The sequence below is a fragment of the Pelecanus crispus genome, chromosome 1, assembly GCF_030463565.1.
Source record: "Pelecanus crispus isolate bPelCri1 chromosome 1, bPelCri1.pri, whole genome shotgun sequence".
NCBI lineage: Eukaryota > Metazoa > Chordata > Aves > Pelecaniformes > Pelecanidae > Pelecanus > Pelecanus crispus.
Window position 1 is genome coordinate 50,874,352 of NC_134643.1, and position 12,205 is coordinate 50,886,556.

Consider the following 12,205-nt stretch of genomic DNA (forward strand, 5'->3'; position numbering starts at 1 on the left):
GTGGCTCTCCACGGAACTTCATTTTGCTTTATAACCTCACAGTCTCTACTGTCTTCACTCTATGCTTGTTGCAGCTGTATGTACGACAATTCAGACTGCCTTTCTTAATGATGTTTTGCTTTCTTGTTCCCAGTTTTCAAAATAATTTGGTTTATGCTAAGCAACTGCCTATTTATTCCCTTTCAGTAAAACTGAAGGTTTGCAAGTACGGATGGGACCCTGCCAGGTTTTCTATTCTCCATAAGGCGGTAGAGAGCACGTAAGATTTATGCTTCCACTGTATGTCCAGAAATCCACGTGAGTCACTGTCTGTTCCTTCTAGGAAGCTGCTGTAATTTCATCTAATATGAAAAATGTCTTTTAAATCAGACAACACTTGTTTATTTGAAAGGTGACTATCTTTGTGAATGGCTGTGCAATATACTTGCAGACCAGTTCCTGAAATTTCATGGGTAAAGATTTTGTCTGTTGATTTTGTATATTGTCATTGTAATACTGCTTTTCACAACATTAGTAGCAAACTTTCCTTTTTATGTCTGCTTTCAAATTCATGGCTTTCCAAAAGATCTTGATTTTTGTAAATTCTTCCATATGAAACTTCACATGAAAGTGTCATGAGAAATTTACCCATTTTGACCTGAATAAAGGAAGGACACATATTGTAACTAAACTGTATAGCTATTCTATAGTCTGCATATTATGTAGACCTAAACAGAGTTTAGTGCAGGCTAACATACCCACTCCACTGTTTCTGCGCTACTGCAGCTGTGTTACTATCTGTTCATGTCTGCCTACTTTTAAGTAACATACATGCACATGTACATATAAGTATTTTATAATATGATCAGGTTAGGTGGGAACAGGGATGTATGCATCATGTTTTTCAGTATTCAGAATGCTGAGGGCTTTATGACCAACATCCATCACCTTCGCTTCCAGGAAGGGCAGAAATTGCAAGTTACAGTGAATCAGTTTCCAAGGCTCTAACTCTGTTAAGTGTTCCCAAACACCTAAATTTCTGCCTAGTGCCTAGAAAATAATTCATGTAGCTTTCATAAACTGAGACCTATGGTATATTTATATTGTTGTCCATCTGTTTCTGCAGGATATGTAGATATTAGGAACTTAAACAGTCTTTATAGTGAATTAGAGCAATTAGTTAATGAAGAAGCCGAAACCTGTGCTTTTGTGTCTCACAATATGAAAGCAAAGAGGTACAACATCCCATTTCTTCCTTAGAAGAAGGACCTCATGTTCTAGTTTTTTCACAGATAGCATGAAGAGCAAGCTATACAATGTTGTCTCTCCCCAGCTACCTGGGAATTTCTGAGCCATGGGAAAGAAGTGCTCAAGATGAAAATGTACTGCCAAATGCCATTTTCTCTTAGTTGTCGAAGCACTCATTGCAAGGTGAAGGTTCCTCAGTTTCTGAGGGAGGTCATTGGTGCTGTTTGCTATTTTGACAGAGAGCTTCTTTCTACTGTATCCTTTGAAGAGAACTTCAAAACGCCTTGTGAATGTCGGTGGATGCTTTATTTGCAACATAGGGGTATGCAGAAAGTACCCTCATCAACAGGTTTTAATCTATCCTGAGGTGGACTGTTCTCAGTCTCACTGTTTGCACTGTTTCATTTTTCATAAAAATAACTGGTTTGCTGAAACAAACTGAAAAGAAGAATACATTTCTGTCCTGTTTGCTAGATCTCAGCTGTGTGGTGACACATCTCAGTATCAGTTTGTGCTCTAGAGGTCTTAGTGTTTAGTGTATTTTCCTGTGAAGGGGACAGGTGGGTTAAAATGTCTCTGGAAATGGTTGAATGCTGTTTCCCATATCTTTTTCTATTCTTTGGGGTTCTTTTGCATGCACTTCTTTCTTCTTCTCCTGTGTTATAATGCCCAGACACTATTCCATAGTGATTCCCACTCTGATGTGTTCAGAAAGCCCCAGCTTTAGAATTTATTCTTCCATGAAAATTCTAGCTTACTTGTAACAAAGGTTACTTTCAATCCTCCCTGTATGTGGATAAAAAAAACAATAACACTTATGAATTCCAAAATGATGAAAATGAGGAGGGAAATATTTCTATTGTGTCCTGCATCCCTCCTTTTGTTTTAGTCCCAGGTTTCTTTGTGAATTGCGTATTGACGCCAAACCTCTGGAATTGGCAATGTGCCAACTAAATGGTTTGGTGTGGTGGGTTTGGTTTGGTTTTGTTTTGTTTTCTATGTTTCTATGTTTCAGAAGTGATAGTTTCAACTTTCGCTATAGAAACTGGAAGAGCTTCTGTTTGAGTTCTTAATAGTCTAGTAGTTGAAAAGCAAATAGTACCTGTGGGGTGATCTGTGTTTGCAAGCAATCCATTTATGGCTCTCAGTTACTAACACATTTATTTTAGTGTGTGTTCCAGGATGCTGACAGTATTTGGACTATTTATTCCCAGATAGAATATGCTATCATGAGTAGCTAGGGCTGCATTTTACTCCTTGCCTGTGTCTTCTGAGAGATTTCATTGTTCTTTTGACAATGCTGAGAAATTAATTTGCACTATTTCACAGTGTTGTGACTCCCATACTGCAAACTCCACAAGGCATTGACTTAACGGCCAACACAAGTGCAGTGGAGTATGTTAAATTATATTTTTACAAACATATTGAAACTTGAAAGTAGAGAAAACAGTTTATTTAACCTTACAATAAATTTTAATAATAATAGAATAGCTTAGATTATTTTGTCTTAACCTGAAGGTTTTTTTCAATTTATAAAAGACTGAAACATAGTTGACAATGATATGGACACAAAAATACTATTTGCTATGTTTTATTTTCTACAATCTGGTTAAAAGTAGCATGCAAGTAATTGAATAAAAATACTTGTATATATGACTTATTTTGAAATAAAAATTATACCAGCAATGGATAAAAATCTTACCATGAAAGTTTAAATGAAAGTATGACAAAAAGAAGAGTAAACAATTTTTTAACCTGAAAAATGTTTGTTTCCCTGTTATCTTTCACATATTCTATTAATTTAATAATGTCATGGGCTCTGACAACATATTTTCATACACTTTAAATTGTTCTTAGATTGTTAAATCATTTTTTCCTTTGTAATTGATAACAACATGAAAAAGGCATGAATAATTAAGAAAGTTAGATTGGATGGAGAGGAATCTTGTATTTACACAGGCCTGCCCATACTGCTCAGTACTCTGATGAAACCCACCTGACTTCCATGTAAGTCTGGTTCCAGTTGGCATATACTGCATGCATGGACATAGATTTCTATGAAGTTGAGTGCTTTTCATCAACTTACTTAGCCAGATGAAGGCATATTTTGCACACATTTGGTCATACTTGTGCTTTCTAAATACAACCATTTGTAAAAATATGCACACATTTCCTTAAGGTTGCCAAATGCATACTAAATATTAACAAACAGAATGGATAATATGCAGATTGACACTTTTTTTAAGGCTTATCCTATTTTTAAAGAGCTATCATGATGTAATTCCTGTAGTTACTGCCCCTAGAAAGGAACTGGATGCTCCCAGGTGTCTCACTCCAGTGAAATCTCAGCCGCCACCCGAAGGCAGTTGTACATCTCCTGTGGCAGGTCAGCCCGAGTGAGGTTGTTTCCATCCAGGCGCAAATGTGTGATCTTGGAATAGGTCATTGGCCCAACAACCTTACAGAAGCTGCTCAATGGGAACTCTGAAAAAAAGGGAACATGAATAAGAAAAAGCACGAATAATTAGGAGGACAGAACAAAACCATTATATTTCTGCTTTTTAAATTTTATTTGGAAATTGTGACCTTAAATTTATTCCACTATTTTTCAATATTTCGCATGTCCACTGATGTAGTTCCCCATGAGTTTACTGGAACTTGAGAGATGTATGTTAGGAGAGGTTCTTTGCATTAGTTGTGAGGTTCAGAATTCAAGACTGAGTTTTGCAAGTGCTATGTGCTCCCAGCACCCATTTGATTTTTAAGACTTCAGATTTTATATAGACGTCTGATCTGTCATTTAGAAAAAAGGAAAAAAATGAATCTCCAGTAAAACTGGAGATGCAGAGGAAAGAATTAGTTGTGCTGGGTACATTATGATGGAAGGGTAAAACAATGCTACCTAAGATATTGAAGGAAGTAAAAAGTTTCTGGAGAAATGGAAAGCATGATACGGCTTTACCCTTAAGAACAGGCAGTCCAATGGGTGTCTCTGTCAAATATTATTTTGGAAGTGTCATTTTGATTTACTAGTTCCAAAATGAAATTTGGGGCTGGGGTTGGGGAGGACTTTCACATTTAAACTGTGTAGTTGAACCTTTCCAGAACAGCAGGATTAGAAGTTGTGTAAAATTGTAAAAAATATTTATAAAAATATTTATATTTATTGTAATTTATTTATCATGATATGTATAACCTCTATTCAGTTGAATTATTATTTGGTTCACATAACACCAGACAGGTCTTGAACAGAAAACTATGTCTTGTATCTTATGACCAATATTAACTGTAAGCTAGAAATTACATGAAGCAGAAAAATTCTGTGCTCATTATATGTAAGTACACACATATACATATTATACACCTCTGCCATGCAGAGATCTATCCTCAAGAGAGAATGTATGTGAATAAACCTAACGTCCCTTGCATACCACGTTGTGTAATTCTGCGAAGATGGTCCTTCATTCTCACCTGTGTTTTCTTTGAGCCAGACAAAGGATTAGTCTATTGAAAAACTCCATCACTACTAAAGAAGCAGTCTGAGAGGCTTGTTCTTCTTTGGGCCATTGACATCGATTAAATTCACACAGAAAATATTTTAAAGGGACTCCTTCAACAAACCAATTCACCAGTATGTGGACAAATTTCATATCTTCAGTTGCTTTTAGGTTACAAAAGACTAGCTTTCATAATTTCTCAGAAATCAAGGTAGTGTTCTCAAAATTGGATGCCATTTTAACTACCAATCATAGGTCATTCATGGACTTTTGTAAACAGCACCTTATATATCTTTTCTGCATGACTATTTAACTCATCTAAGAAAATGTGATGACCCACATCATGTTGTACTGCTAAAGGAGGTGGAGAAAGTATCTTTTATATCTCCGCTTTAACTTCAATTGGATTCTTTCAGAACTGACATTACAATAATCTGCTATCGCTGATGAAGCATGGCTTGTGTATACTGAGTATAAATGTACACCCATCTGTACAGGTGGCTCTTTAAAGCATGAGAGCCTAGGTAATTTTTTGGACACAGAGATGTGATGTTGAAGAATGGGTGAAGATTTGTGTATCTTTCACAGAAAAAGTTGTTTTGAGTAGATATTAAGGAAATGTATTTCAAATGTTACCTCTTGATCACCAATTTGATTAAAGCAAGTCAAAACAATTTCGGAGACTTTGTATATTGTACAAACTTCTTTTGGAAGGGTGAGAGACAAAATGCATCCTTAATGGAACATTTATTGGGCAGTCCATAGTGCAATGCAGTATAATTTTAAGCTTACAGACCAATTCTGATACTCTTCTGATGCAGAATGTACCAGCTGAAGTGAACTGATGATTCTTGTGAGTTAGGATCATATAATCGGAGAGATGTTTATAGGATTAGATCTGTGTGGAATTTTGCTGAATGAAAACAAGTTCCTGAGATCTTGAATTCATTTACTTGGCATACAGGCCATGCCATTAACTATTAAGGTCCAGTTTTCTGCAGATAGTTTGGGTGTAATTTGTAAAGATTAAAATAAACATGAATTCTAATATAGATTTTTTTCCATTTTCTTGTCATTCAGGAACAACATGGTAGGTATATTTTTGTTGAAGGCAGGTATTTAAAAACTTCCTAAATTTACTTATTTGGTTTTTTAAGTACTGTTACTTTTGAGCATCAATACTAACATTTGGTTGCAAAACAAGGTATGCTTATACAAGTTGGGTAGATGCTTAACTATTCAAAAGATGTAAACTTCATATAAATCACAAAATTTATCTCTGTTACCAAAATACTCAGCTGTGCTGACTATTTATAAGACTGAAACCACTTTGGAAGTGGATGCAGATCTAGTCCTCACAGAAGTCAAAGGAACTCTGTCATGGACTTCAGCAGGATTTGGCTCCAATATTTGGTGCTCATTGTCTGCATTTAGTTATTCATTTTTTATACAGTTCATATAATTGTCAGTTCTTAAAAGCATATTAGAAATGTTTGTTTTCTAATTGCAGTCTCCACTAGCAGAAAATAAGATAAGTGGGTCTTGTGAATGCACTTGATGTACTGTTACCTATGTGATCTGTACGGGAAGTGCAATTAGTGAGACTAGAGCACTATTGCATAAAATCTGTCAGTAGCTTACTTCCTCCTTTATTACACTTATTAGTGCTGCAGGTTTTAAAATGTCTTCCTGAATTTATAATATTCAGGTTCAGAGGCAGTGTAACTGGAATTTTGCCACTAGTGCGGCATTCATATTTTCCTAGCACAGAATTCCACCATGAACCAGACACTGAGAGAGTGAAGAAGGATTGGATTTTCATCTGAGCAATTATTTTCTCACTAAATGTGAGTGTCACCATAAGAAATTCTAACAGTCTAACAAACTACCTGAATATTTGAAATATCTGGGGAAAAAAAAGCAAATCAAGAACAGACATCTCCCCCTCTCCTCTCCTCTCCTCTCCTCTCCTCTCCTCTCCTCCTCTCTCCTCTCCTCTCCTCTCCTCTCTCCTCTCCTCTCCTCTCCTCTCCTCTCCTCTCCTCTCCTCTCCTCCTGATTTTTTAAACAGAATTATTTTTTCCTATATGGTCAGGTGGGAGTATTTCCCTTGTACATCAGGACTGTAAGCAGCCTTTACCTGAAAGAAAGATTAACTGTGCAAAGATTCCTTGTTCAGGCATGTAATACAGTGGGCAATCCTAACGGGATCTGAAGTCCCATAGTCATCCTTGCTGGTCTGTGGTCCCACAGTAATCATATCTGAGTCATTTCTGCACATGCCATTGTTAAAAACCCTCTTGGGATTGGTGGAGTGAGCCAGGTAAAAGATTATAAAGCACCTCCACAACTAACTCTGTTTAGAATAAGTACAATTACAGTACAGGTGCTGATCCAGTCGATGGCCTGGAGCAGAATATATGGCCCCTTAACTGTCCTCTGGAACATTTTCACATTCCCCTTTGTTATAGTCCATTCACATGCTATCTTCTTACTGGGGTTTTATGTGGAAACGACAACTCTCTCCTTAATGCTTTATAAGTACAAATGAAATATGGAGAAGTCCGCCCTTGGACCCTCTTCTTGTATCACTGAATCTCTTTGATTCCTGTACTTTTTTCTATCCTTCAGAGTTTCTTTTTGCCTTGAGGAGTCTGTAAAACAAGTATATATATGTAATCCTAATGGCATCTTAAAGCATGCTAACAAACCACCTTTGTTATTAAACAGAAAATTCTACCCTTAAATTACTACTAATAAGAAATATTTAAAAAAGAAATTTCAATTTAGAAGCTACAGTCTAGGTTTGAAGTATGGAGATAGCAAAGGCTTTTATAAACCTTCCATGGTCTTATGCTAGCTTGGGGATCCAACTAGCATCAAGTACAGCAGATGGAGTATACAGTTGATACTAATTTACATTCAATATAATGGATGTGCTTCAATTTATTAGTAAGAGATCAGAGGAGTTACTCTGAATTTTTCTTCATTCCAGTTTGCTATCTGCTTTGCCCACTGCTCCTCGCATCACAGATGAAGGCAGAACATACTGAAGTGAAGCCAATTCTGCTACAAATTTTTTATGTGTATATTCATCAACTCTTGTTCAAAAAGCTCAGTCACTCAAATGACGAAATTTCTCAAACAGATAATTTTTTAATGTATGGCAATGCATAATGATGGTAGCAAGCCTAGGATGAAACTCATGGACAATGATTTAGAGAAATATTTCCTTTCTTTCTGGTAATATCAAAAGGGTTGGAATCAGATTACTCTTCCTTAGAGAAATATAAATGTTAATTGAAAGCCTAAACATACCTGAGAAAAAGGGAAACAGTAGCAAATGAAGAACTCTGGTGAAATACATTTGATAGGTTTCAGTATAAGTGAAAACTTCAAGATATCTAAGCATAATCTGAAATATTATACTTTTTGTACATTTTAGGACAAATTATCATTACCACTAATACAGAAGTTTCCCTTTCAGAGTGTATGTGTACCACAGGCTGTGGTATGGAAGGGAAGTGGGCCTTGTTTACAGTCATCCTTACACAAATCTCTGGCAAATTACAATATTTTATTTTAAAAAAAAAAAGGTCATTTGTTTGAGGATCAAATACTCAAAGGTCAATCAACTCAATTTTTAGAAAGACTAAGTACTCACAGCTGTAGGTCAGGTGTAATGAATACTGCAACTGCAAAGGCTTTGGTCACCCTGTATCTGGTACTTCATTAAACTGAAATGCTTACTGCTAACTAAATTTTGTCCTACATTGTCAATTAACATAATGACCAGCCGGGTTAGCTCAGTTGGTTAGAGCGTGGTGCTAATAACGCCAAGTTCACAGGTTCAATCCCTGCTCACTGCAGGGGGGTTGGGCTAGATGATCTCTCAAGGTCCCTTCCAACCCAAAGCATTCTATGATTCTATGACCTTAGGGAACAAAATATTATGCCTGTGAAATTAGATAGTCAAGAAAATTTGTTATTGAAGTCTGCTAGATGTTATGGTTAAGCAAAAACCAGTAAACCAGAGTTCTCTTGCATCAGTCTATAGTGTAGCAATGACAGTGCAGCAGTAGCCAGTGCACACCCACTCTTCACACCATCCCCGTCTGCTGCTGACCAGTACTCTGGAAATACAGCTTTCATTGCAAAATTAAATTGTTATCACAATTGCTCAGAAGTCCTTGGAAATGTGAATGGAATGCAAACTCAGTACCTGGGTGTCTTTCAGAAGGCTCAAAACAACCATTCAAAGCAGGGAAAATTGCATCGTCTATCTCATGAGAAATCAATCATCATTGTTAGCTCTTTCAGGAGAGGAAAAGCACCTGATAGAGTTCTACAGGTCACTGTATGTGGTGCCTAAGGTAGAAAGCATTAACTCATTGTTTTCCCTCATCAAAACAAGGAACTGAGGTGTAACAGGAGAAAAAAAACCCATAACGCTGAGGAAAATGTGAAGCATAGTAAATACAAAACATATCAAAAGGTCTTGTCCTGTGTCTGGTAAAGTCAGCACTAAAATATTTGGCTTTAAAGGATGCGTCTGTATGGAGTTAGCTATGTATGCAATAGCTGACACTGATAACCTAAACCCCTGATGTATACAAGCAGGCAAACAGAAGAGAGGGGTTTATGGTTTACTTTATGACAGCTAGCAAGATGATGTAAGTCCTCCTGCAGAAACACTGTTACGTTTGACAGATCTGCCTCTCCATCAGGGACGAGTGCTGACAGAGGTACAGCTGGAGAGCTTCTGACATGATGGTGAGGCCTCTCCAGCTCTCTAAACCTCCATGATCTCATGCAAGGTATGACATTTATTGACTTCAGAAGGAACATTTTTTCAAATCATTCTTGAATGGATACAAGCTTGCCACCTGATCATACAACGTGGGAAATGGGAATGAAGAGAAATAAAAACAGGGGCAGCTCCTTGGATTTCAAGGTGGGTTTGGGGGGATACTGCATGAGAGAAGGGAGGAAAAACGCAGCTACTTTGTTGTACTTTTTTCACTGTGTCTTGTGCCTAATACCTTATGAATTTGTTGTCTTCTCCCTCTCTCCTCCCTCCAGCAGTTTCACTACCAGCCTTCCAAAATGACACATACCATAGTCAGATCCTCAGCTGATATCTGTCTCTTTTTGCTGGCTTATGAATTCCAAACCTCTTCCACATTCATTAAACTTTTCCCACTGTTTATTCCTCAATTTTATAAGTCAGCTCCATTGGCTTCTATGGAGTTACTCCGACTTACATGAGATGAGAATTTGGCTAATAATACCCGCATTAGTATGAAAACAGAAACTTGTGTCTTTAAGTTTAATTTGAGTAGTTACCAGAAGAATGTCTGTCTTTTAACCTTCATGTGGACAACAGTCAGAGAAATGTCAGTGTGCTAAGTCTAACAAGTACCATTTCTTCAGACTGGTTGATCTACCCTTTTAGATACTTGCATTGACCATCAGTGTCCAGACTGTGGTAACCCATATTGAAAATACACAAGTTTAACTCACTGTTAATTTTGTTGACTTGGAGGTAGAAGTTTTCAAGGTTCTCACTGACTGTTGGAATGCTCTTCAGCTGATTGAAGGAGAGATCCAACTCAACCAGTGATGTGATATTGAAGACATTGCCTGGTATTCCAGAATCTGTTAATTTATTATGGGATAAGCGTAAATATTGCAGGGTTTTAAAACCTTGGAAGTACTCATCTGGAACATTGGAGATCTGGTTATTATCAAAGTACAGCATGAGTAAAGACTGAGGCAGTCCTGTCGGTAGCTTTGTAAGTCGATTGAAGCTTAAGTCAAGATACAAAAGTGAATTCAGGCCTTTAAAAGCCCCAGAAATAGAATCTGCTTTCAGCTGGTTGTTCTGGAGGTGAATGACAGTCAGATTCACCAGCCCCTCAAGTGCACCAGGATTGACTTTTGTGATCTTGTTGTGACTTAACTGCAGGTCATCCAGAGTTTTGGGGAGTGGTCCAACAGCTTCAGTCAAATTGTTGTAGTTAATGTGAAGTTTCTTCAGATGCTTTAGTTTAGAGAAGACTCTTCCCTTTATTTTTGAATTTTCCAAATGGTTGTGATCTAGGATCAGCCACTGTAGGTCTGTTACATTATCAAACGTGTTCTCTTCAATGCCCTCAATCATATTGTTTCGAAGATAAAGGTATTTTATTCCACTTGGTACAATCGGAATGGTTTTCAGTTTAAGATTGTCACAATACATGGCAGTAGGGTAGCTTAAAGGACAATTACATTCTGGGGCACAGACTGCTGAGGATGGCCCAAAAGGATCATAACCGTAATCATCTACAGGACCATAGTCATATTGGCAAAAAATGCCACTAATCAATAACAGAAAGATGGGTAGGGAGTTTAAAGTCATCTTTGCAATGTGTCTTGTCCCTGTATGGCGAAAGGGAATAAAAAAGTTATAACCTCAATTTTTTCTCTCTTTCAGCAATATTTGAAATTTTACCACATAAAGATTACAATTAAAAACTAATTAATTTACGCTTTCTGCTTAAAGCTATTTGTTAAGACAAAATATATTTTTTTGTTAGTATTGCATTGTTACTCCTTTAAACTTACAATCCCTGTCTTGTTATAATCTACTTTTGTAATGCAAAATTGCAGGCCATTCTGCTGTTGTAAGTAAAATACTCTTTATGCCTTCCTGCATTCATTCATTAAGTCACAAGAACAATGATAAAGTCCGAGTTTTTTAAACTTGGCACAGAAGAGTATTCAGGTTTGCTGAAGGCCATATTCAGAGGCAGTTCTGTCATTTAAATTCTATCAGGCATTCCTAATATACTGAATTGCCTCATATCTAACCAACATGTGGCAATTTGACTTAAGTTTGAAAGAGCCAGGAAAGTTACAAACTGAGGGTAATGATCTGCTGTGTAGTGTGTTGTTAAGATGCTTGTAGCTTGAAATACCTTCTTCTCATGGATCATGTCCAGTAAAGCATGATCCACTAAGTTTAATATTCACCTAAAGAACAAATTAATAGAAATATATAGCATATTCTCCTGGATATGTCAAACAACCAGCACTGCATATGTGTGCACAAGTATATCTAATATGGATCTACAGTGGATCTGAAATGACTGAATTTCAGAGAGTGCAATTGTTCTTGGCAAATTCTATACATAATAATAAATGTGTTGATTACATTGTATGACCATTCTAAATCAATAGAATAATAAGGCATTGGCTTCATATAGTTGGTCTTCCAGTTCATATACAGCAAAAGGACATTCAGTGTCCTTGGGGATGTTTTGCTGTGATCCAATATGAGTGAACTCACCTTTTAAGGGCATGCCTTTCCCATCAGATACTCCACAAGATGCTAATCTATGAAGATTAGCATCTTGCTTTTATTTCTTACTACCTAGATAGATGTTGTGTTGGAAGAGTAGGTCTAGCATCACTGAAGTCAGTGAACTTTGATTTTAACC

At 36.8% G+C, this 12,205-nt stretch overlaps 1 protein-coding gene across 1 annotated transcript; it reads right to left on the reverse strand.

Moving 5' to 3' along the window:
• Window positions 1–3,556: 3,556 nt before the first annotated feature.
• LUM (lumican) lies at window positions 3,557–11,124 on the reverse strand. The gene is made up of 2 exons (XM_075727591.1): window positions 10,248–11,124; window positions 3,557–3,711 (listed from the first exon to the last, which is right to left on the reverse strand). Exons 1-2 carry the CDS (start codon window positions 11,122–11,124, stop codon window positions 3,557–3,559), a joined length of 1,032 nt encoding a protein of 343 aa, XP_075583706.1.
• Window positions 11,125–12,205: the final 1,081 nt, after the last annotated feature.

Bases quoted from the DNA above. Each gene is read 5' to 3' on its own strand.
- LUM (XM_075727591.1), bottom strand. From the start codon at position 11,124: ATGACTTTAAACTCCCTACCCATCTTTCTGTTATTGATTAGTGGCATT. The intron at 3,712-10,247 runs GTGAGTTAAACT...CCTTTTTTTCAG, and splicing joins CCAAGTCAACAAAATTAACA to AGTTCCCATTGAGCAGCTTC.